The sequence below is a fragment of the Canis aureus genome, chromosome 26, assembly GCF_053574225.1.
Source record: "Canis aureus isolate CA01 chromosome 26, VMU_Caureus_v.1.0, whole genome shotgun sequence".
Lineage (NCBI taxonomy): Eukaryota > Metazoa > Chordata > Mammalia > Carnivora > Canidae > Canis > Canis aureus.
Window position 1 is genome coordinate 52,643,568 of NC_135636.1, and position 23,604 is coordinate 52,667,171.

General features: G+C 63.1%; 2 protein-coding genes across 4 annotated transcripts; one reads left to right on the forward strand and one right to left on the reverse strand.

Moving 5' to 3' along the window:
• The first annotated feature begins 15,914 nt into the window (after positions 1–15,914).
• PPDPF (pancreatic progenitor cell differentiation and proliferation factor) lies at positions 15,915–20,845 on the forward strand. 3 transcript variants are annotated; one of them, XR_013365633.1, is made up of 4 exons: positions 15,915–16,132; positions 16,216–16,399; positions 16,468–16,650; positions 16,782–16,903. XR_013365633.1 is itself a non-coding variant. In XM_077873938.1 (4 exons), the coding sequence occupies exons 1-3, from the start codon at positions 16,078–16,080 to the stop codon at positions 16,580–16,582; spliced, it is 354 nt and encodes a 117-aa protein (XP_077730064.1). In that variant the 5' UTR covers positions 15,915–16,077; the 3' UTR covers positions 16,583–16,629; positions 16,779–16,903. The 3 variants fall into 3 exon arrangements, 2 of the variants coding, with proteins under 2 accessions (XP_077730064.1, XP_077730063.1); XM_077873938.1 differs by having other exon boundaries at positions 16,468–16,629; positions 16,779–16,903; XM_077873937.1 differs by lacking the exon at positions 16,468–16,650 and having other exon boundaries at positions 16,779–20,845.
• On the reverse strand, positions 16,794–23,598 carry PTK6 (protein tyrosine kinase 6). Its single transcript, XM_077874064.1, is given in 19 exon segments — positions 16,794–18,050; positions 18,219–18,387; positions 18,641–18,747; positions 18,749–18,771; positions 19,409–19,476; positions 19,479–19,514; positions 19,517–19,561; positions 19,564–19,584; positions 20,313–20,378; positions 20,381–20,473; positions 20,877–21,005; positions 21,008–21,029; positions 21,422–21,526; positions 21,640–21,734; positions 21,737–22,126; positions 22,596–22,744; positions 23,156–23,216; positions 23,219–23,315; positions 23,317–23,598. Coding segments are annotated over 19 exon segments (2,067 nt in total). The 3' UTR covers positions 16,794–17,941.
• Between the last annotated feature and the right edge of the window lie 6 nt (positions 23,599–23,604).

A 23,604-nucleotide genomic window follows, 5' to 3' on the forward strand; every position in this document is an offset into this window, starting at 1 on the left:
ACACGCCTGCCGCCTGCCGCCTGCGCCCGGTGACTCCTGGCCGGGGAGGTCTGCTGAATACCAAATACTACGCAGCCGGTCGCCAAGCCCCGCGGCTCACCAAGTGCTGGGCGGGGCCGCCGGCCACCGAGCACCCACTGGGCGCGGACCGCAGACCACAGTGCCCAAGGTCACACAGCAAGGAGGGCAGAGCGTGCAGGCTGCAGCCGAGCCAGGCCCGTGTTACATCAGGACAGACGCCAACTGGGTCCCACCTGCACTCCTCTCCTCCCCGGGGCGGGCTCCCCACACCTCCCCCTCCCCTCCTTCTCCTTCTCCCAAATCTGAGCCACCTGTCACGATGGCCCCCATAGCAACCACGGGTAGGGTGGGGGGCGCGAGCCAGGAAGGGGCCGGCCAGCCTGGTGCAGGGGGGCGGGCAGGAGGGGGTGCAGGTCCGCCCCCTCAGGCCCCTCTGGCCGCAGGTGCCCCCAGCCATGAGCGGCCTGGGGAGACGCACGCAGCCCCCTCTTTGGCTGGCTGAGGCTTCATGAGCCTGGAGAAAGAAGATCCAGCTAAAATTAACCGTTATCAAGCTGTCAGCCTGGAAATAAACGCTGCTCCGATTGGCTGCCGGTGATGTCACCGCCCGGTTAATAATAACCGCGAATGCACACTGACCACCTGTGCATGTGCTGCCCTGTGGGGGCCAGGGCCACCGGTCACCCTGCTAGCTGCTGCCCAGGCGTGGGGGCAGGGTGGGGGCAGGGCTCGGGCGCCCCGCCGCCTTGGGGCGTCTCTGAATGACCTCAGCTCGCGGCCTGGGGTGACAGGACGTCAGTGCTCAGCCTCCCTGCGGGGCCAGTGACATCCAGTGTCCAGCCGTCCTGGGCAGCACGACCCTGGACGGCCTCGGGGACACTCGCTCCCGCTCCCAGCTCCCCGGGAACCGAGCAGCCTCTGGGGCCGGAAATCGAGTGGCCTCCACGGCCAGGAGCTTCCGCCAGAGAAGCAAGATCGAGGCCCCAGATCCGAGAAGTTGGTGCTCCCAGGGGGTGGGGCTGGAGGGGCGCGGCCGGCACCCCGACCCCCCAGCGGCCAGCCCTGTGCTCGCCCCGGGGCGCTGGTGACCCTGGACAGTCCAGGCCGCCGGGGGAAGCCAGCGTGCCTGGGGGGTAGGGGCCGGGAGGAGGGGCACCGGCCTGGGCCCGCCCAGGAGCTGCGGTACCTGCGCCCTGGATGTTGCCATGGTGACGGAGCCGCACCGCCGGGAGGAGCCTGGTGACGGTCACCTGGGCCGGGGGGCGGTCCGCCAACACTGGAGCTCCACCCCTGCCCGGCGTCCCCCTGCTTCCAGGGAAGGGGCGTGGCGGGCTTGGCCCCCCAGCTCCCCGAGAGGCCAGGGCTGTGGCGCCCTCCCGGCAGGTCCATGCGGCTGGGGGCCACCGAGAGCCCCGGGGGAGGACAGGGGGGAGGGCGAGATGGCCCACTGCCCGCCCGCGGGTGGAGGGAGAGGGCTCGGGCTCAGGGAGGAGCGGCCCGGCTCGGAGGCCCTGGCGGAGCCAAGCTCCTTAGCAACAGAGCCCAGGTGTTCACCTGGGGAATCACCGCCTCCAGAGCAGCGGCCCCGGGGGCCTCGGGTTGACTGCTGCGGAGGCTGCGGTGGCGTCACTGTCCCCATGGGTGGTGGGGGCCCAGGAAAGACCCCCTGCACGGCGGCCGGGCTGAGGAGGCCAGCCCTCTCCTGGGGAGGAGGCGGGGACGGGCGCTGCCCTTGAAAATACTTAGGAGTGCAAGGGTCCCCATGTCCCTGACCCACCCCAAGAAAGAGAACACCCCCTCCTGCCCTCCAAGGTCACCGCGGTCCCCACTGCAGACCCCAGATCGCACTGTCTGCTGGCAAACTTGCCCTGCGTGGTCTTCTGTGTGGCTCCTGCCACCGCCACCTGTTGTCATGCGTCCGAGCTGTTGTGTTTGCTGGTTGGTCCTCCTCACTGCCCCGCGACAGTCCGTTTCCGAATTGGAACGACCACCAAGCCGCCCGCGCGTCCTGTGGGCTCCGTGTGCCACTCTGCCCGCGGACTGCCCCTCGGCTCTCAGGTCACACTTCAGCACCTGCTCTGTGACGATGGGCAGAGCTGAGCGCTTCCGCTTCGGGTGAGCAGATCCATCCTGTAGGGCAGGCGGTGAGGACGGACTTACAGCTGAGAGCAGATGAGCTGCTACGCGGCCTTTTCCCTCTGGCGATGAGGACATTTACCTATTGCTTTGCACATCTAGTAATCTGGGGCTGGAAGTTGAACGCTCTGGGAACCCTGGGTTCCGTGGTCCTCGCGTGAGGCCTGCTGGTTCTCGTCTTGCAGCCATTTGATCTCGGCTGCAAGCCTGCGGGCTCCTTGCGGCCGGTCTACGGGTAAAACCGGCGGCGCGTCTTCCGAGCCCCGGGGCTGGTTAGATTCGACTTTCAATCTTGGTCCCCCGCTCTCCACGGGGCTCGGCTCTAACTCTTCTTAGATGGTCCTAGAGTAGACATGACCGTGGGTTGTCGCCTTTCCCCTCTGGTATTAAAGTGTTTATTTATTTAAGTCCTCTCTACACTCAACATGGGGCTTGAACTCAAGACCCCGAGATCAAGAGCTGCACTTGATGGGCGACTTTTGTGTTAAAAAAAATAAGTCTGGGGGCACCTGGGTGACTCAGCGGTTGAGCTTTGCCTTCAGCCCAGGGTGTGACCCCAGGGTCCCCGGATCGAGTCCCGCATCGGGCTCCCTGCATGGAGCCTGCTTCTCCCTCTGCCTGGGTCTCTGCCCCTCTCTCTCTCTCTCTCTCTCTCATGAATAAATAAATACAGTATTAAAAAAAAGACTCTGTCTTGGCAGACAGACCTGAGCGAGGGATTCTCCTACCAGCCTTGAAGAGGTGAGCTCCCAGGAGGTGAGAAGGCCGGTGAGGGCCGATGGCAGGAGACCGTGGGCAGCTCCTCCATGCAGAGCAGGCCTCCAGCTGTGCATCAGACAAAGGGGGCCTCAGTCCTACAGCCCCGTGACCTTAGAAGACGACCCCAAGCCTCGGCTCTGACTGCTCACTTTTGAAACCCTGAGCAGAGGACGCAGATCAGTGGTGCCTGGACCTGACCACAGAGCCAGGTACGTACAATAAACGCATGTTTTTAATTTTTTTTAAAGATCTTTATTTATTCATTTGAGAGAGAGAGACAGAGATAGTGACCGAGAGAATGAGCAAGGACGAGAGGGAGAAGCAGACTCTCCGCTGAGCAAGGAGCCCGACTCGCAGCTCGATCCCAGAACCCCGAGATCGTGACCTGAGCCAAAGGCAGGCACTTCACCGACTGAGCCGCCCACGTGCCCCTAAACGCATGATTTTTAAAGTCGCTGAATCTGTGGGAGGCTGTTGTGCAGCAGTCGGTACCAGTACTCGGGGCACGGTACCGCCCGCCCTGGGACGCCTCCGCTGGCCTCCCCCGCCCCGGCCACAGGCGGGAGCCTCGCACCCGAGCTTCCCCACAGGTCAGCGGCCTGCACACCAGCCCGGAGCCCCCGTGGGCGGCCCAGCGAGTGTGGGTCGGCGGAGCTGACGTCCCTCCAGCCGCTGCCCGCCTCGCGTGGAGCTCCAGTCGCTCGTGGAAGCGGGGCTGGCCTGCGACCTGCCACTTCTCTGTGCTCGGAAGTGGACGAAGGATCCACACGCATCCATTTTTTTATCTTGAAAAAATTTCACACTTGGAGGAAAGTTGCCAGAGTCAGTGTCCCAGGCATTGCCTGTGGCCTTCGTTCACACCCACCAGTCGTCAGCGTCCACCTGTCCGTGATCGTTCTCTCCGTGTCTATGCTGATCCACGTGTGAGAGGGCTTCGTGAGTCACGGCCTCTACTCCCCAGTACCCGAACGGCATTCCCTGGGCTGCCCAGAACCCCATCCCCCGCAAGGCTGCCCAACCCCTGGGGCTGCCTGGCACCCCGTCCCCCCGTTCCAGGACCACATGTGCTAGAAACAGTTCCCTGCCGTGTGTCTTCTATGACCCTGGGATGTTTTAGAGCCCAGGCCAGCTGTTTTGAAGATGATCCTCTTTTGGCTTTCCTGATGTTTCTGCATGAAGAAACTCAAGTGTTGTTTTGTGCCAGGAGCACCAGCAGAGCGACACGAGTCCCCGCAGCCCGTCGGAAGGGAAGCTGCTGACACAGGGTGCTCCTTAGCGGTCCCCCGGTTGAGGTGGTGGCCGCTAGCTTCTTCCATAGTAAAGTTACATTTTTCCCTTTGTAATCAATAGCTAATTAATGAGGAGGTGCCTCGGGATCTATAAATATCCCATTCCTCATGGAAATCCCTCTCGCAGCCTAGCACTCAGTGATGCTTCTCACCTGAATCGATTTTTACTATGATGGTTGTGCTTTAAAATTATTATTATTATTATTATTATTTTAAGATTTTATTTATTTATTCCTGAGAGACCCAGAGAGAGAGGCAGAGACACAGGCAGAGGGAGAAGCAGGCTCCATGCAGGGAGCCCGATGTGAGACTCGATCCCGGGACCCCAGGGTCACACCCTGAGCCCAAGGCAGACACTCCACCACTGAGCCCCCCAGGAGTCCCTATTATTTTTTATTTTTATCTTTTTAAATTATCACACAGAGGGATCCCTGGGTGGCGCAGCGGTTTGGCGCCTGCCTTTGGCCCAGGGCACAATCCTGGAGTCCCGGGATTGAGTCCCACGTCGGGCTCCCTGCATGGAGCCTGCATCTCCCTCCTCCTGTGTCTCTGCCTCTCTCTCTCTCTCTCTCTCTATCATAAATAAATAAATAAATCTTTAAAAAAATAAAAAATAAAAATAAATAAATAAATTATCACACAGAAACGAGCCCCTGGGAAGTCACACAGTTGCATGAGTGTTAGCGCATGCACGGGTTCCTGACGCTCTGTTGACCAGGACCCACCGCCGTGTTCCCTCTGCTCAGACGGTCCTCCTGCCCCGGCCGCCGTCTGTGCTCCGGGCTCCGTCCTGGCGATGGAAGCACGGGCTTCGTCCTTGGGGCCGGGGCTCCTCGCACTCGGCACAGCACCTTAGAGGTTCATCCTGGTTATTCTCGACCAGCTGTTCATTCCTTTTATCAATGAATAATGTTCCGTGTGTGGAGCGACCACAGTTTACTTATCCACTCGTCCCCCGAATGCCATTGGGGTTGTTTCCGGTTTGGGTGGTTATGAAGAAAGCTGCCGTCAACGTTTTTTTTTTTTTTTTTTAATTTTTTTTATTTATTTATGATAGTTACAGAGAGAGAGAGGCAGAGACACAGGCAGAGGGAGAAGCAGGCTCCATGCACCGGGAGCCCGACGTGGGATTCGATCCCTGGTCTCCAGGATCGCGCCCTGGGCCAAAGGCAGGCGCCAAACCGCTGCGCCACCCAGGGATCCCTGCCGTCAACGTTTGTACGTGAGTTTTTGTATGAACACGTTTAGGGTTCTCTTGGAAGATTCCAGGAGTGGGACTGCCGGGTCGCATGGCATGTGAGTGTTCAACCTTGTAAGAAACTGCCAGACTTGGGCAGCCCGGGTGGCTCAGCGGTTTAGCACCGCCTTCAGCCCAAGGCGTGATCCTGGAGTCCCGGGATCGAGTCCCGTGTCGGGCTCCCTGCGTGGAGCCTGCTTCTCCCTCTGCCTGTGTCTCTGCCTCTGTGTGTGTGTGTCTCTCATGAATAAATAAATAAAATTATTTTAAAAAAAAGAAAGAAAGAAAGAAAGAAAGAAAAAAAGAAAAAGAAGAAAGAAAGAAAGAAACTGCCAAACTGGTCTCCAGACTCAGGTCCCATCCTGCACACCCCCCGCAGGGCATAGGAGTCCCCGGGACTCCGCACCCTCCATAGCGCGTGGAATTGTCTGGGTGGAGGGTGCTTTCTGCTGCTCTCGTGGGTGTGTGATGCCATCCCGTTGTGGTTCTAGCCTGCATTTCTCTAATGGCTGATGACGTTGAATAACTTCCCGTATGCTGATGGGCGCATCTGCTTTCATGAAGTTCTGTTTTGGTCTTTTATCTGAAAGAAGGAAGGAAGGAAGGAAGGAAGGAAGGAAGGAAGGAAGGAAGGAAGGAAGGATGGGGGGAGGGAGGGAGGGAGGGGGGAGGGAGGGAGGAGGAAGGGAGGGAGGGAAGAAAGGAAGGAAAGAGGGAAGGAAGGAAGGAGGGAGGGTGGAAGGGAGAGCTTTATCAAGGTGTCACTTACATACCACAAAGTGCATCCATTTAAAGTGGATAATCCAATGGCTTTAAGTGTATTTGGAGTGTGGGACCGTCACCGTCTGCCCGACCGAGGACATTCCATCACCCCACAAGAAATCTTGTACCATCTGGCCATCACTCCCACCCCTCCCCTACCTTAAACCAAGCCCAAGGCAACCACCTGACTCTGTGTGTCTGGATTCGCCCGCGCTGGCCACTCCGTAGGCACGGAGTCAGGGGTCATGTGGTCCTTTACGACCGGCCTCTTTGCGTGTTTTCAAGGCTCATCCCAGTTGCGGTCGTATCGTTACCTCCTCCCCTTTCTCTCTCTCTCTTTTTTTTTTTTCCTCCCCTTTCTCAATCACCGGATAATACCTTGCTGGTTCAAAAATAAATAAATAAATAAATAAATAAATAAATAAATAAATAAATAAATAAATAAAACCTTGCTGGTTCCTTACACCACGTCTTGTTCATCGTTCATCAGCCGATGGACTTTTGGGAGCTGCTGTGAACACCCGGGTCCGAGTTTTCTCTGCGGATGCGTGTTTCCAGCTCTCCGGGGTAGATATCTAGGAGTAAAACCGCTGTGCTGGGCGACCATTAGCCTTTCAAGGAGCTGCCAGACTGTCTTCCACAGCAGCTGCACCATTTTGCATCCCCGCCAGCAACACGGGAGGGCTCAGCTTCTCCTCATCCTCACCAGCACTGGTTACTATTTTTCTTTTTTAAAGATTTTTTTGGGAAAGAGTCTCAATCAGACTCCTTGCTGAGCAGAGACCCCGATGTGGGGCTCGATCCCAGGACTCTGAGATCGTGACCTGAGCCAAAGACAGACACTTCACCGATGGAGCCCCCCATGTCCCCCTTCCAATCCACGTTTAGATACATAACCCATTTTGGGTTTTTTTTTCATTTGCTTTTATTAGAGTTTGATTTGCCAACATATAGTATCACACCTAGTGTTCATCCCGTCAAGTGCCCCCCTCAGTGTCGTCACCCAGTCACCCCAACCCCCCCCACCTCCGCTTCCACTTGTTTGTTTCCCAAAGTTAGGAGTCTCTCATGGTTTGTCTCCCTCTCTGATCTTTCCCACTCAGTTCCCCTCTTTTCCCTTATAATCCCTTTCACTATTTCTTTTTTTTTTTTAATAGTTTATGTTTATTTTTTTATTTTTTTTTTAATTTTTATTTATTCATGATAGGCACACAGTGAGAGAGAGAGAGGCAGAGACACAGGCAGAGGGAGAAGCAGGCTCCATGCACCGGGAGCCTGACGTGGGATTTGATCCCAGGTCTCCAGGATCACGCCCTGGGCCAAAGGCAGGCGCCAAACCGCTGCGCCACCCAGGGATCCCGCTTTCACTATTTCTTATATTCCCCGTATGAGTGAGACCATGTGATGACTGTCCCCAGGTTGACTTACTCCACTGAGCATCATACCCTCCAGGTCCATCCACGTCGAAGTAAATGGTGGGTGTTCGTCCCTTCTGAGGGCCGAGGGATATCCCACTGTATACAGAGACCACAGCTTCCTCACCCATCATCTGTCGGACACCGAGGCTCCTCCCACAGTGTGGCTGTTGTGGACACTGCTGCTGTGAACACTGGGGTGCAGGGGTCCTGTCACTGCATCTGTATCTTTGGGGTAAATCCCCAGCAGTGCAGCTCTCTTCGTAACTCGCTGGGGAGCCCGCGGTCCCGCCCACGGTAGCACAGACCTTTTCACAATATCAATTCTTCCGATCCATCAGCATGGAATACTTTTCCATCTCCTTGTGTCTTCCTCAATGTCCTTCAGAAGTGTTCTGTAGTTTTTAGGGTACAGATCCTCTACCTCTTTGGTTAGGCTTATTCCTAGGTATCGTATGCTTCCGGGTGTGATTGTAAATGGGGTTGACTCCTTAATTTCTCTTTCTTCAGTCTCACTGTCAGTGCGTAGAAAGGCCACTGATTTCGGGGCATTGATTTTGTCTCCTGCCACACTGCCGAATTGCTGGATGACTTCTGGCAATCTTGGGGTGGAGTCTCTTCGATTTTCTACGTACAGTATCGTGTCATCTGCGAAGAGGAAGAGTTTGACTTCTTCTTTGCCAATTTGAATGCCTTTTATTTCTTTTTGTTGTCTGACTGCTGAGGCTGGGACTTCCAGGACTATGTTGAATAGCAGTGGTGAGTGTGGACATCCCTGTCGTGGTCCTGATCTTAGGGGAAAGGCTCCCAGTGCTTCCCCATTGAGAATGATATGTGAGGGGATCCCTGGGTGGCTCAGCGGTTGAGCGTCTTCCTTCGGCCCAGGGCGTGACCTCGGAGTCCTGGGATCGAATCCTGCATCGGGCTCCCTGCAGGGAGCCTGCTTCTCCCTCTGCCTGTGTCTCTGCCTCTCTCTGTGTGTCTCTCATGAGTAAATAAAATCTTAAAAAAAAAAAAAAAAGAATAGTCGCTGTGGGGTTTTCGTAGATGGCTTCTAAGATGCTTAGGACTGTTCCCTCTGTCCCTACACGCTGAAGAGTGTTGATCAGGAACGGATGCTGTATTTTGTCAAATGCTTTCTCCGCATCTATTGAGAGCATCATATGGACCTTGTTTTTCTCTTGTTGATGTGACGCATAACCCATTTTGAATTAGTTTTTGTATAAGATGTGAGATTTAGGTCAAGTTTTACTTTCCTTGCATAAGGATGTCCAATTCTCCCGGCGCCGCTTATCGAAAAGATTCTACTTTCTCTGTTGAATTGCTCTTGCATCTTCTCAAAACGCAGTTGGACATATGCTGGGAGGGCTTCTGGACACTGCTCTGTCACATTGATTTATGTCTGCATCTCTTTACCAAGACCAACCTGACCTGATTATTGTAGTTTTATAACAATTGCTAAACGTAGACAGTGTGGAAAGAACAGCCTCTAGAGCGATGGTGCGGCAATAGCTGGTAGACACGTGAGGGAGACTGAATCCAGGCCCCTGCCTTCTGCCAAGTGCAAAAATTAATTCAAAATGGATCAAAGGCCCAATAAAACTATAAAACTGTTAGAAGGAAACATGGGTGTAAATCTTCATGACCTTGGATTTGGCAGTGGTTTCTTAGATGTGGCACCAAGTCCGTGAACAACAGAATAAAATGTAAGCGAACGGGACTTCATCAACATTTTAAAGTCTTGCACTAAAAAGGACACAGTCAAGAAAGTGGAGACACAGCCTACAGGATGGGAAGGACATTTACAAATCACGCTGGACCGGGGTCTAGTATCCCGAATGTATGAGGAACTATCAGGACGTCATGACGCACGGGCCACAAGTCAATTTAAAAACGGGCAAAGAAAAAAATAAAATAAAATAAAATAAAATAAAATAAAATAAAATAAAATAAAATAAAATAAAAAAGGGCAAAGGATCTGAATAAACACTTATCCAAAAGAAGACCTGCAGATGGTCGAGAGGTGCGGGAAAAGATAGTCAACGTCATTGTCGCTGTGCGTGGTGACGGGTCAGCGAGATGCAGGACGCAAACCCACAGACGTTTCTGCAGCGACAGTCGGAGACGTCAGTCCCACCCTGACGACGAGCAGGCCGCCCGGACGGACGGACAGAAGCAAAGGAGGGAAGCCGAGGACTTCACGCTGCAGACCAGGCAGGTGGAAGGCGCATGCGGGACCCGCCACCCAGCAGCACCCGCCGGACACCCGCGTGGGCCTCCCGCACGGACCGGATGTCGGGCATAGACCGGGTCTCGGAGGGTGTTGGAAGCTGTTCGCGTGAAGCCACCTCTGGACTCACAAGAGGCTGAAGGTGGGCGCCCGAAACAGGTCACGCTGGAGCACCTGCGGGTCTACGGAAACCGGACGACACGGCTCGGAGGGGGGACGGCGGCAAGACCTGGCGGAAGGTGGGGAAGGATGACGGCGTCCGCGGCATAGGCCACGCACCAAAAATGGGGCCGAGGAGGATGTTTATCGCGACAAACGTCCGTGAAAGCACAAGAAAGGTCTCCTGTCAACAACGTGACCTTCAGACGAGGACGAGCTCTACCCCGAGGGTGAGAGTGGAGCCAAAGACGGGCGGCGGCGCTGCACCCGCAGGAGGTGGCGGGGACAACGTCGGGGGACACAGGGGTGCCGGGGCTGTTAATGGGGACAGAGTCCCAGTTCCACGGGATGAAAGCGCCGGGAGCAGGCGGCAGTGAGGGCTCTCCCAACGCCGCCGGGCCGCACGCTGAGCAACAGTCGGGGGCGTCGCTTCTGTGGCGTGTCCTTTACACCAACGGCGATCTTTCTGGAAAAGGGGACGTCGGGTGCCACGCTGCAGTGTGCGTGAGCCCCATCGCCCGGCAGAGGGAAGGAAGCCGGACCCAGGAGCCCCCACGCGGGCCGAGCCCACGGACGCAGAAGGCAGACTCCTGGCCACAGGGCGAGGAGGCGCCCAGGGAGGCACCACTGCGTGAGCACAGGGCCTCCTGGGGGCGGCGGCCAACGCGTTGGACCGGGGTCACGGTGGCACGATGCCGGCTCCTCTGTTACAGGCATGTCACCCCAATTTGGGGGCTGTGATTCCTGCACATTCTTCTTTTCCAAAAACGTCCTAGTGCTGATGCCTCGTGTGTCTGTCACATAGCTCGGGGACTGCTCGTCTCTCCTCTGAAACCTTGCTGCCGTCGTCCCTGGCCTGCGCCGGGCGCAGGGCTGGACGTGTGCGCTGGGCTCAGCCTCTGTTTCCCTCATCTTCCTTGGCTTCTGTTGTTGGCATTTTATGTTTGGCACCTAAGTTTTGCCAGGTTTAAACCTAAGTGTCTCATGGCCGGGACGCACCTTATAGATGGCCGTGTCTACGCATCTGCTTCCAGTCGTCAGCGGCCCGTGGAAGGGGACTAACGCCGCCTCCTGCTCACCACGCTTGTTCACTCAGCTTTTTTGTGGGGTCCTTGATGACAGGCCGTCATGCCACCAGTGGACAGGGATGCTTTCACTCCTCGTGGCCGGTCCGTGTGTCTTTTGTTTCTCTTTCTGGCCTTGTGCCGGCTGACGCGTCCAGCAGGTGCAGGATACCGGCGGCGGCGGCAGTGGACAGTCCCTAGTCCCGGGGCAAAGACGCGGTCCTTCTCCGTCGTGCACAAGGCTGGCCGCGCCGGCCCTAAGTTCTCCATCGCTGCTCCACGATCCATCGCACACCCTCTCCTCTATTCCCCGTCTGCTGGGTAGTTGCCGTGAGCGGATGCTGGGTTTTGCCAAAGCTCCTTCCCCATCACTCGATACGGGTGCTCACGAGTGCCCGCGGCTCCGATCCTGCGACAGCTGCCCTATGGCCTTTGTCACATCGTCCAGCATCTCGACGTCTCAGTGTCTCGGGGTTTGCTGTGGTTTCCCGCACCAACTGCGCTTTTCCTGGTGCTTTTATGCTGAGTAATTTTGGATTTTATCCTAAAGTTCGGTATTTTTGATGAATGAACCCTTTCCAGTTTGTTGTGTGCCTTGGGTTGAATTTCAGAACACTAAAATGGCTGTTTCTGACATTTTTTTTTTCCAGGTTTACATTTGCGTTTTGGAGAGAATGTTGACCTCCTCACTCCTTCATCTGTAATATCTTTTATTACTCAATTCACCCTTTCATCAAATATATTTATTAAATGTTTTAAAGATTTTATTTATTTATTCATGAGAGACACAGAGAGAGAGACATAGGCAGAGGGAGAAGCAGGCTCCACGCAGGGAGCCCGACGTGGGACTCGATCCTGGGACCCCGGGGTGACACCCTGAGCCAAAGACAGATGCTCAACCACTAAGCCCCCCCCGGGCACCCCCCTCCTGCAAATTTTACTTAACCACCTAGTAAACAAATTAGGTTAATTTCCAGCAGTGAAAAGCGCTGTTAATAAAGCTCATGCCTTTCGCTGAGCACCTGCTACGTGCTCGGTACTGGTCTAAGCATTTACGTGAAGCATCTTTAACCTCAAAATAGCCCGTGAGTCGGGCTCTTTCCATTCCACAGGTAAGATGATGGGAAGGGCTGCGGTCCCGCCCCCAGGGCATCATCAGGCCGCAGGAAGTGCCCCCCATAGTCTGGAGCGTTACCTCCTCCTGCGGAGGGGGACATCACCTACAGAGGCACCAGCTCCTGCTAGGGAAGCCCACAGAGCTGCGGTCTGGGGAAGGAGACCTCTGACCCAAAGGTGGGGGGCAGGGCTGGGCTGCTGTGGTCCCCGGGGGCCTCCTTCTCCAGGAGCAGCCTGAGCCCCGAGAGCCCCAGCCCTGCTCTTCCCTTACCCCAAACACCTGCGGCCGGAGTGACAAGCCAGGCCCTCTAGCAGCAACCTTTGATTTATTTTTTATTTTTTAAAAATATTTTATTTATTTATTCATGAGAGACACAGAGAGGCAGGGACACAGGCAGAGGGAGAAGCAGGCTCCATGCAGGGAGCCCGACGTGGGACTCGATCCCGGGAGCCCGACGTGGGACTCGATCCCGAGACCCCGGGGTCACGGCCTGGGCCGAAGGCAGATGTGCAGCCACTGAGCCACCCGGGGGCCCCCTTGTTTACAGTTTCAAGGAAAACCGCCCCCTTTCGGATTTTCTGTTCCTGAGGACGCCAGCGAGGTTGGGGAGGCGGTGGGTTGTGGCAGGCGGCCTGCAGGTGGCCGGAGGGTGGCCTGCGGGGACGGGCATCGGAGTCCTCCAGGGAAGGCCCCTGCCTGGGGGTGGTCAGCGCACAGCCCCCGCCGCCAGCCCCCAGGCCTCGGGACCCGGTCCCCCGGCAGCCGTGCTGGCCGAGCGCGCTGGGGGCAAAGGCCCTGCCAACCAGCCACCCCTCACAGAACCTCTCATTCCAGCGCCGCACAGGCCCCACTGCTCCGCCCCCCAGCCCCCCCCCAGCGCGCACCCCGCGACTCCAGCCACCACTCGCGAGGACCTGGCCTGTGACACCTCGACGGGAGGCAGCCCCATGGGGAGGTGGCCGCAGCCAGGTCGAGGCCATGTGCCCTGCCTGCCCAGGCTCCCCGACCCGGCCTACCGCAGGGTGACCCCGGGCACGGCTGGCCTGGCCCTCAGCCCTGCAGGGTGCTCGGCCCAGAGTCCCCACCAGCACGTGCCTGCACCCGGGCAGGGTGGGGTGTCCCATGGCCCCAACAGGGTGAGGAAGGGCCTGGAGGCTGCAGCTAGAGAGACCACGCGAGAGCCACCAGACCTCATCAAAGCAGACGGAGCATTGCCACGTGGCTGTGTGACACGCTCTGGGACGTGGAAGAGAACACGGGACGTCCCAGCTCCAGCCTAGGGAGAGGCCTGGCCTGAGAACTCGCCTCGCGTCTCCCGTGAGCGCCCGAAGCTCCTGCCCCTCTGATGGAGGTTCTGGAGCAGGGGTGTTAGGCCCCAGCCTGGCCCCTCTGCCCTCCTCCCAGAAGCCTCTGCCCGCAGGAGCCCAGGCCTGGGCCCGACACGAGGAGCCCCTGGGAGCCCCGGGCCTGGGTACCGAGGGGAGCAGGTGCGGGCTGCGGCGGTGTCAGGGCCTCCCGGGGGGCAGGGCCCAGGCTTCAGGGGGAGCGGGTACCCTGCCGGTGGGCCCATCTCGCCCGCTGCTCCCCAGGGCTCCTGGGGCCTGGGCCTGTGCGCCTCCCGCCCTGGGGCTGCCACAGCACCTGTCACCCTCTGGGCACAGCCCGCAGAGAGCAGGAGCTTCCTTACCCGCCCCGATGCACAGGCCTGGCAGTGTTGTGCCCCTTGCGTGTATGAGCCGGCTGACCCCCTGCTGACAGCCCCTGGACCTGTCCTCTTCCCCGTGGGCCAGCAGGGGACTGGCAGCAGGGGACTGGTCCACGGGGAAGAGATGAAGGAGGTGGAGAAGCAGTGAGCCTTACCCAGCCTGCCGCTCCCCCACGGTGCCCTGGGCCACACTGCTGCCCAAGCCGGGGCATGGTCGGAAAGTCTGCAGCCGTGACCCCCACCCAGCCAGACAGGGGGTCCTCTCCAGCGGCTGCCAGGCCCCTCCCTTCCTGAGGCCTCGACCTCCTGTCTGCTGAGTGAGGCCCAGGAATCCTGGAGGGGTCCTGGGCGGGGGGGGGGGGGGGGGGTGTTGAAGATGTGGCGGGCCCAGCGGAAAGGGTCATGAGATCTTCCTCGGGGCTGTTCCCTGAAGCCCCACGCACTCCTCCAGAGCCTGCCCGGCCAGGGCCAGGAATACCGAGCGCAGAACTTGGCCCCCTGCACAGAGGGAGGCCGGCGCGGGGGCTGGGGAGGGCTGAATGTCCACAACAGGAGAGGCCTCCTCCTGACACAGCAGGGTGTGCTGAGGCCCCCTCACTGCAGGGGAACATTCTGGGCTTGCCCCAAGCAGGGGGCCTGTGCTTCCAGCTAGGGGAGGCATCCCCACATGGCCACCGTGCACACGAGCCTCCCTGCCCCTGCGGCCCTCCACTGCCACCCTCTCCTGCACCCTGTGCCTTGTGGGAAGGCCAGCGCTGTGCTGGCCGCCAGGGAGTCAGCTCCCGAGACACCCGCACGGGGACGGGCACCTACTTTGATGTCCTGAAGGGCTGTGCCCACCACAGGTCCAGCTGCAGGGCCCGACACACACAGTACCCCTGGGGAGCACCCGGTGCCCACGGCTGTGGGGAGGCTATGCTGCTGGGGCCTGCTCAGAGGGCTGAGCATGCAGAGCCACGCCCCAGTCTGGCCCCAAGGAGAGTGGGATGGGCCCTATCCCCAGAGAAGGCCCCATGAGAGGAGGCCACGGCCCTGCGCCCCCACCACCTCCAAAGGGTGGGAGAGGTGGAGACAGGTTGGACCACCTGGGGTCCTGGATCCCAGAGGACTGCTAGGGTTCAGGAAGGTGGACAAGCCCTGCTGTGGGATGGGGGAGAGGCCTCCTTTAGGCCGGGAGAGCTCTGCTCCAGGACCGGGTAGGAGGGTCATTTAACCACCCTAATCCCAGGCCAGGCCTCCCCAGGGACGGAGCCTTGGGGCTGGACTTCCCCCAGAGCCAGCGGGCTGGGACCCAGGCCTCGCAGGGAGGGGCTCGGCAGGGGCGGGGCCTCGAAAGGGGGCGGAGCTCAAGGACGGGGGCGGGGCCTCGGAGAGGGGCGGGGCCCACGAACGGGGCGGGGCTCACGAACTGGGGTGGGGCCTCGAAAGGGGCGGAGCTCATGGACGGGGGCGTGGCCCCGAAGAGGGGAGGGGCTCACGAACGGGGGTGGGGCCTCGAAAGGGGGCGGGGCTCACGGACGGAGGCGGGGCCTCGCGGGACAGGGGCGGGGCCTCGGAGAGGGGCGTGGCCCACGAACGGGGCGGGGCCTCCGGGAGGGGCGGGGCTCACCGACGGAGGTGTGGCCTCAGAGAGGGACGGGGCTCAGGACGGAGGCGGGGGCCATGCGGGACGGGGGCGGGGCCTCAGAGAGGGACGGGGCTCAGGACGGAGGCGGGGCCTCAGAGAGGGGCGGGGCTCACGGGCGGGGGTGGGGCCTCAGAGAGGGACGGGGCTCACCGACGGAGGCGGGGCCTCGCGGGACGGGGGCGGGGCCTCAGAGAGGGGCGGGGCTCACGGACGGGGGTGGGGCCTCAGAGAGGGACGGGGCTCAGGACGGAGGCGGGGGCCATGCGGGACGGGGGCGGGGCCTCAGAGGGGCGGGGCCTCGCGGGTCGGGGGCGGGGCCTCGCGGGTCGGGGGCGGGGCACCCTCCGTCCGGGGCGCGAGCCCAGCGGGTGCGCCCGCGCATGCGCAGGCGGCGCGGCCGTCGCGGTCTCCGGTGCCCGCGGCGTCCGTGGCCCGGCGCCCCCGTCCCCGCCACCTGTGCCCGCGCGCCGAGGTCCGCGAGGGGGCGCCGCCGAGGTGGGGGCGGGGCGGCCGTCCGGGAGCTCCGGGGCCCGGCGCGGGCGGCGGCGGCGGCGTCATGGCGGCCATCCCGTCCGGCGGCTCGCTCGTGGCCACGCACGACTACTACCGGCGTGAGTACGGCCTCGCCCCCGCCCCGTGCGGCCCGGCCCGGCGCGGCGCGGCGCTGCGCAGGCTGACCCGGCCCCCCCCGCAGGCCGCCTGGGCTCCGCGTCCGGTAACAGCGCGTGCGGCGGCGCCGACTGCGCGGGGGAGGCCGCCCCGCAGCGCCCCGGCGAGGGCAGGCCCCCCACGGCCGCCGCGGGCCCCTGGTGGGCCGGCTTCTTCTCCGGGAGGTCCGCGCTCGCGTCCACGGCCACCGTGCTGCAGTCGCCGGCGCGGTGAGTGCTCGGCCGGGCGCGGGCGGGCGGGGGGCGGGCGGGCGCCTCTGAGCCAGGCTCTCCCCCAGCCCGCAGCCTCCCCAGGCCTCCGGCGGCGCCGGCACCGGCGACTCGGCCCTGCGAGCCGCGAGGAAGCAGCCCGGGCGCCAGCCTGGCCAAGCCGACCCCGGGCCGCCGTCCTGAGCGCCAGCACCGCTTCCGAGGCTTCCGAGGCTTCCGAGGCTTCCGAGGCGCCCGGCTCGTCGGGGGGCCTGGCTCACCCCCTCCCTCCCCTCCCCTCCCCTTCCCTCCCCTCCCCTCCCCTCCCCTCCCGCCCTGCCCTATGGACCAGGCAGGCTGCAGCGAGCACAAGCTGTTGGGTTCTTTTGTATCAAAATAGCACAACACCAAAAAGGAAGTTGAGAGAATCCCACTCTTTACTGCCCAAGCCGCACGCGAGCCTTCCCGACACCCTGGAACTGTGTGCCTTGCACCAAGTGGAAAATAAACTCCAAGCAGCCAGTGGCCCTGGTGGTGTGCGTGAGCTGTGAGCCGTGTGCCCCCGGGCCTGGGGTTGAAGTCACCAGACCCTTCTCAGCCTCACTTCCTGGCGGGGGCGAGGAGCTGGCCTTGCTCCCTGGGCCGTCCCCGGGCCCCTCGCTGGGGAGCCCCCTGCCAGGTCGGGCCCAGGCTCAGGCCGGCAAGCTGCTTCCACAAGTGTGGGGCCTTGGCAGCTGAGGGGGTGGGAGCCGGGGAGAGCAGGCTCAGGAGTTGGACAGGGAGCCTCCCCTCAGGGCCCTGGGCTAGAGGGAGCTGTGCCCCTGCCCCCCGCTCGTGACTGCAGGGAGGGAACAGGGCCAGACTGTCTCCAGGAGCCTTCCTATAACGGTGGTGCCTCTTCTAGGCCGTTGTGGGACACGTCCTGGGTACAGGGAGCCAAAACTAACGCTGAGTGGCAAGGGGGTAAAGGGGTGTCCCATTCCTCACAGGTGACCCAGCTGTGGACCAGCTCCAACCAGGGACCTGGGGAGCCTGTGCTCGTGTCCTCCTGGGCGGGCGGGCCGGTGCACAAGCAGTGCCCACACACCGCAGCGGCCAGCGCAGATTGGCCCGGCTGTGCTGGTCAGGAGAGGGCAGCCTCGGGAGGGAGGTCAGGGGCTCTGCTGGCTGCGCTCCTGCCCCTCTTCCCCGTAGTGGGCTATAAATAGCTGCGCACCAGCAATCGCAGGTGTGGGCAGAGCCTGCGGTTCCCTGGGGCTGCAGCCCCGTCCTGTCTGCTCTGTCCAGGCAGGAGGCTGGCTAGGGAGGCCATCCCCACCTCATCAGATGGACCCAGGGTGGGATAGGGGCCCCAGAGGGTCGCCTGAGAGCTGCTCGGGCTGTGTCCAGATGAGGCCCTCCAGCTGCTGATTGCCATGGCAGGAAGGCAGGGACGGCGCCCAGCCCCGGCTGGCAGACAGCAGAGCCCCATGAGCCAACAGTCCGTCCTGGGAAGTCTCTGTCCCTCCCCCCCCAGTCAGGAGGAGGCTTGGGCCACATGGCACAGGGTGAGCCCTGGGCCCTTTAGGAAGGAGGGTAACCAGGCGCTGGAGGGTTCTGGAATTGGCGTTGGCTGTGGAGAGCTGCGGCACCGTCCAAGAGCCTCAGGAGGACAGCAGGGGCCACGCCTCCACTGCGCCGGGACAGGGTGGGCCCGTGGCCCGAGGAGCGTGTTAGCACCTTCCTCTGCCCGTACTCCTGATCTGAGGCCCAGGGTGGCACCCGGCCCCTCTCCCCGGGTCCTGGGCCAGCTGCCTCCACGGTGCAGCAGGAGGGGGTCGTTCAGAGCGGGTCCTCGTACCTGGTGACACAGGAGAGCCTCTCCCGCAGGGCTTTGAAGCAGGGCCTCTGCTCGGGGTCCCTGTGCCAGCACGAGAGCATCAGCTTGTGTGCGGTGGGTGGGCACTCGGGGGGGCAGGGCCCACGGTAGCCCGAGTCCACCCTCAGGAAGGCCTCGTGGTTGGACATGCCTGTGGGGGGGCAGCGAGAGGGGCTGCGGGGGCCGGCAGCTGGCGCCCACCTCCCCTCCCCTCCCCCCTAGGAAGCCACACTGCCATCTGCTGCCCTGGCGGGAAACCCTGGGCCAAGCTCCCGCCCGCTGCACCCCTGCACACAGTCCTAACACCCCCGGAGGGCTGGCTGGTGCACGCGCCGGGTCCAGGTGATGGCACCCTCCTGCCCCACCCCCCACCCCCGTCAGGGACCCTGTTGGGGGCCCAGTACCCGAATAAGGCACCTGCCCCCTGCTCAAAATCTTGTGGAGGAGAATCCCGAAGGACCAGGCGTCAGATCCGATGGAGTAAAGCGCTGGGGAGGGGGCGTCGGGGGCGGTCCTGGGAGAGGTACACATCCTCCTGCAACCGGATCGGGCGCAGGTGCCCCCAGAGGGAGGCGCTTGGACACGGGCCCTGGGGGCGCCGGGAGGCGGGCGAGGTGTTCACATCGCGGGCTCACAGGGCTGCCCCCGGCGGGCTGGGCACGGGAAGGCCGTGCGACCGCCTGTCCTGCCTGCTGCCGGCCACCGGGTGGGCGAGGAGACGGGCTTCCCGGCAGCACCCGCTCGCGCCGAGCACGGAGCCGCGGCGTCCAGACGGCAGCCCGGGAGCCGAGGCCCTGGACGCCGGCCGTCAGCGGGGACATCGGAGCCGGGAGCGCGGCCAGCGCGGGAGGCCGTGGTGACCGCTCGGAGCGGCCGCGCACGTTCGTGGCTTTCAAGGGCTCGGGAACTTGGCTCTGAGGGGCGTGGGCCGGAGGCCCTGTCAGGCGCCCGGTGTCGCGGCTGTTTGTAGAGCTGCTGAGTGTGCGCGGGGCTCGGGGCTAAACCGCGTGGAGGGGGTCCGCGGATGGGCCTGGGAGGCCGGGCTGCCCGGGCCGGGGGGGGCCTGCCTGTCCCCTCGCAGCTTCCTGCGCCCGCGGCCTCCCCGAGGCTGGGCGGCCCCCCGCGCCCGACACCCCGGCTGCAGGCACCGGACACCCGCCGCGGCCGCCTACCTTGGTGAGCCTGGCGCCCGAAGTCCCCGGCTTGCAGATGTCGTGTGGCCCCACGGGGGCGCTCCGGCGGCCAGGTCCCGGTGGGTGTAGTGCTGCGACTGCAGCAGCACGTGCCCTCGGCCACCTGTGACGCGAGGCCCACCAGCTCCGAGAGGGCAGGGCTTCCTCGTGGGCGTCTGCAGGGGCAGGAGCCGCGGTCAGGGGCTCGGGGACCCGGCTGCAGAGGCAGGGCCTGATGCAAAAATGGGACCAGTGGACCTGTCGCAGCCCTCCTGGAAGCCGGGTCTGGGTCCGGGCGCAGGCACGGACTGTACACACCCCGTCGCCGTCCCCCCAGTTTCCTTTCCGGGAATGGACACTAAAGTGATAGGAACTGAGCGGCGTAAGGACCGGGGCGTCCGTCACAGCAGCGCTGACACGGCTGAGGACCTCGTGGAGGCTCAGCGCCGGCGAACGCGCAAGGCGGCTCCACTGGTGCACGTGGTCGTGGGCCCGTGGGAACGCTGCGCGCCTGACACCCAGCGTCCCTGGTGCTACAGTCTGGGCAGGCACACGCGCGTGTGGACGCCGCCCGTCCTGCGGCACACCCGCGTCGACTCGCATCTCTAACGGGCAGCGGCCGTGTGTGCTGTGTGTGCTAAATGAGGTCCCAGAGGGCGAGGGCTGTGACTCGTGTGCACATGGGCAAGTGCCCGTGCACACACCCCGGAGGAAGGGCCAGCGCCTTCCAGAACAGCAGTGAGGACCCGGGCTGCGTGTCCGGAAGCCAGAAGGGCGTGCTGGAGGCCTGTGCCTGGCACGGGGCCACGAGGGGTTTCTCTGCACGTCTCCCACGCCCTCCAGCGAGCACGGGTCACTAGGACCCCAGAGAGGAAGCCCGGGTGCCGCCCGCCAGCCCGCTCACCCCGCAGCAGCTCCAGAAGGCTCCCCTTGGGCATGAGCTCCGTGACGATGTACACGGGGTCCCCCCGGATGCCACGGCCTACGGTGCCAGGGCGTGCTTGTGTCGGAGCTTCTTCATGGCCTGGACCTCCGCCTGGAACGTGTGCTGGTGTAGGAGGTCACCTGTGGGGGCAGGAGGCCTGGGTGGCTGCGGCCCCGGCCCTGCCATCCCCCCCCCCCCGCCCCAGGCGTCACGGCTGCTCCACGCGGCCCACGCCCGCCCAGGCCACATGCAAAGCGGAACATCCCCCACGTGTGTTCCCGCGAGCCCCTGGCTCCTGAAGGGGATCCGGACCTCGTGAGTTGAAAGGAGATTTTAGAGGACTCGGCAGGTTTCTAGGGGTCTACTCACTTTAATGGCTTTCCGTTTACATTAAGAATTTAAAATTGCTTTCTTAAATAAGTGCATTTAGGCAATAGCACATACATCGAAAGGACGCCAGAGGACCCTGCCGTGGGTGCTGCGCGCAGGCCGTGACACCCGGGCTGGCTGGGCCGCCCGCCCCCTCCGCGAGGCCCCACTCGCCTCGAGCAATCACCGTGATAGCCACGCGGACCTGGTCTTTCCAGAGCCCCTCGAGGACCTCCCCGGGGTAGCCGGACCCCAGCTTCCTGCAGAGCGTGAACTCCCCCCGCGGCCTCTCCCAGCCTTCACGTGGGGCAGGGGCTTGGGCTCGAGCTGGAGGGACAGCAGGGACACAGGCCAGGGGTGCTCCCCCCAGTCCACCCTCAGGGATGCCCCCCTCTGACCCCAGGACGGGGGCCCCTCTCTGCCCTCAAATGTAGAGCAACACAGGGTCCGGCCTGTGGCCAGGCTTCCCGGGCGCCGCAGACACCCTCAGGGCCCCCGCAGGCTAGTGACCTCAGCCGCGGCCACTCACACAAGACTCAGCTAGCCGCCCTGTCCCCAGGCTGCCCCGGCCTGGAGGGACACAGGACAGGGGACACGGGGCGGGGCGGGAGCACAACCGGCCCCTCCCTGGCCCGGGGGAAGGCACATCCCACCCCCGCCGCCTGCCCCCACGCCGAGGGCCGTGCACGGGGGTGGGTGGGGGGCAGCGGGTGGCCTACCTTCCAGCAGGGCACGGTCAGCCGCGGGCCGTGGGACAGACTCCGGGTCCGGTGATGCTCCGGGAGCTCGGGCAGCCCGCGGGAGGACGTGGCCGCACGGCCCGCCTGTCCCGCACTGCAGGGGACGGAGGCGCTCGCATCCGGGGCCCCAGGAACTAGCCGCCCTGGGGGAGTCTGGGCGGACACACAGACCGAGGGGGCGGGCCAGGTGGGGGGACCCTGAGTCCCGCGGGGGGCCACGGGCTGGCACCAAGGGTCGCGGAGGCCGTACCCGAGAGAACGTAGTCGGCGCCCGGCTTTTCGCTGCCCCGACCAGGGAGGCGCCCGGGGTGTCCTCGGCCTGCAGCCGGTGCGGCGCTTCGGAGCACGAGATGCGGCCGAGCCACCTGGGCCGGGGCGGGGCGGTCCGGGGCTGCTGACCCCACATCCTCCCAGCTGCGCCCCGACTCCCCGACCCACAGCCCCCATGATCCCGTCCCTGCCCAACGGCCACTTCTCTGCCCTTCGGAGACCCCGGATGTGCCACGGGGCCGGGCTGGACCCCAGGAAAGGCCGCAGTGACCCAGAAGGGCTGCAGGCACCGCTGCCCCCTGCCCAGGGCCCAGGGTGTGCCACCTGTGGGGTCAGAGCCACTCCCATCCCACGGACATGAGTGGGACCCCGGGGTCTGGGCTTCGGCAGCCGCGTGGCCAGGCTCAGCGGGTGCTCACGCACACGGGCCCACGGGCGCCCACACGCGCCGGCACGGGGCAGGACCAGCCCTGGACCACCGGGCGTGGCTGCCCAGCTCTGCCCTTGGTCCCTGTTCCTTCAGGCGTCATGAACAGGAGCCCCCACCCCGGGCCCCGGCCCCACGCCCGCCCTGATCGTTAACACACCCTGAATCTCATTTGCTCACCTCTCCGACCACCCTCCTCCTTCCTGCTTTTCAAATGCACTAGGTTGTGGGGACCTCAGGGCCTTTGCACCAGCAGTGGCCAGCTCTGCCCTGTCGCTGTCACGGGACCCTGCCTTGTGAGAGCGTGCTGTGTCCGATGGCACTGCCGGTCTCCCTGCAGGAGGAGGACCCCTCGCCCGGGCCCCAGCAGCTCCCGGGTCACAGGAGGCAGGCACAGAGCCCCTCAGGCCGGCTCTCGGCCCCGAGCTCAGGGGAGCAGTGTGGGGCGCCGTGCACACGGCTCTGCCAGGCTGCCCAGGGTGGCCTGCGCTCCCTGTGCTCCCACGGGCCGTGGGGCAACCACCACGTCCGGGAGCCCCTGCACCCAGACAGGCCTGTCGCATCGGCCGTCCTGCTCCAAGTCGGTCACGCGTCTGGTTTTGGCTCTTTGGAAGGTGAGTGAAGCTTCGCTCCCCAAAAGGCCTAGTCCCTGCCCCGGACCCCTACGCAGACCCCAGCCCTCGGCTGGCCATCCGGGAGCCCATGGTGGACCCCCTGTGTCCTCTCTGGGTCCTGGCACCATGAAGTGACTGTGGGGGAGCCCAGAGGAGGGGCCGCGTGCCCCTGCAGCCCCCTGTCCCCAGATGTCACATGCCCAAACCTACTCCGCCCTCCCGGGACCAGGCGGGGGCATCCAGCCCAACAGGAGGCACAGGAGGTGGAGTCGCGTGTCCCCCAGGAGCAGCCCCGCACCTCGACCCTCCCCAGGACCCAGCCACTGGGCAATACACACTGTCCTGAGGGCTGCGGGAGGGGGGCCCCTTGGGGTGACCCAGCAGGGCCACGGGGACACTCACGGCTCAGACTCTACCGTCCCCTTCCCAGCCAGGTAGCTGTGGGGCACGTAGCCCTGGCCCAGGCCCCGCTGGCCGCATCCAGCAGCACGGCCCCCCACAGTCCTCCTCCTTCCACGCGGAGCAGGTCCCCCGCCCGGAAACTCAGCTCCTCGTCCGTGTGGGGCCTGGAAGTCCCAGAGGCCCACGTACTGGGGCCCCGGGTGGGCCTGGCCCGGAATCCCATGGCCGGTGCAGCAGGACTGGCCTCCTGGCCTCGCGGCCGTCCCCTCCCAGGCCGGGAGCCGGCCTGCTCCCCTGTGCGGAGGCGGCCCCACCTGCAGCCACCAGGTGGCCTCTCCCTGGGTTCCCCGGCACCCAGGGCTGCCCCCCGCCGGCCCAGCAGCTCTCGCCTGCACCCCCCCTCTCCCCCCCGCTGAGGCCGGGTCCGCCTGGGCAACCGTCATGCCCAC

Excerpts from the sequence above, each read along its gene's own strand:
- PPDPF (XM_077873937.1), top strand. The coding sequence starts at position 16,078 with ATGGCGGCCATCCCGTCCGGCGGCTCGCTCGTGGCCACGCACGACTAC. Across the intron at positions 16,133-16,215 it reads CACGCACGACTACTACCGGC|GCCGCCTGGGCTCCGCGTCC; the intron begins GTGAGTACGGCC and ends CCCCCCCCGCAG. Across the intron at positions 16,400-16,778 it reads GTGCTGCAGTCGCCGGCGCG|CACAACACCAAAAAGGAAGT; the intron begins GTGAGTGCTCGG and ends GTATCAAAATAG.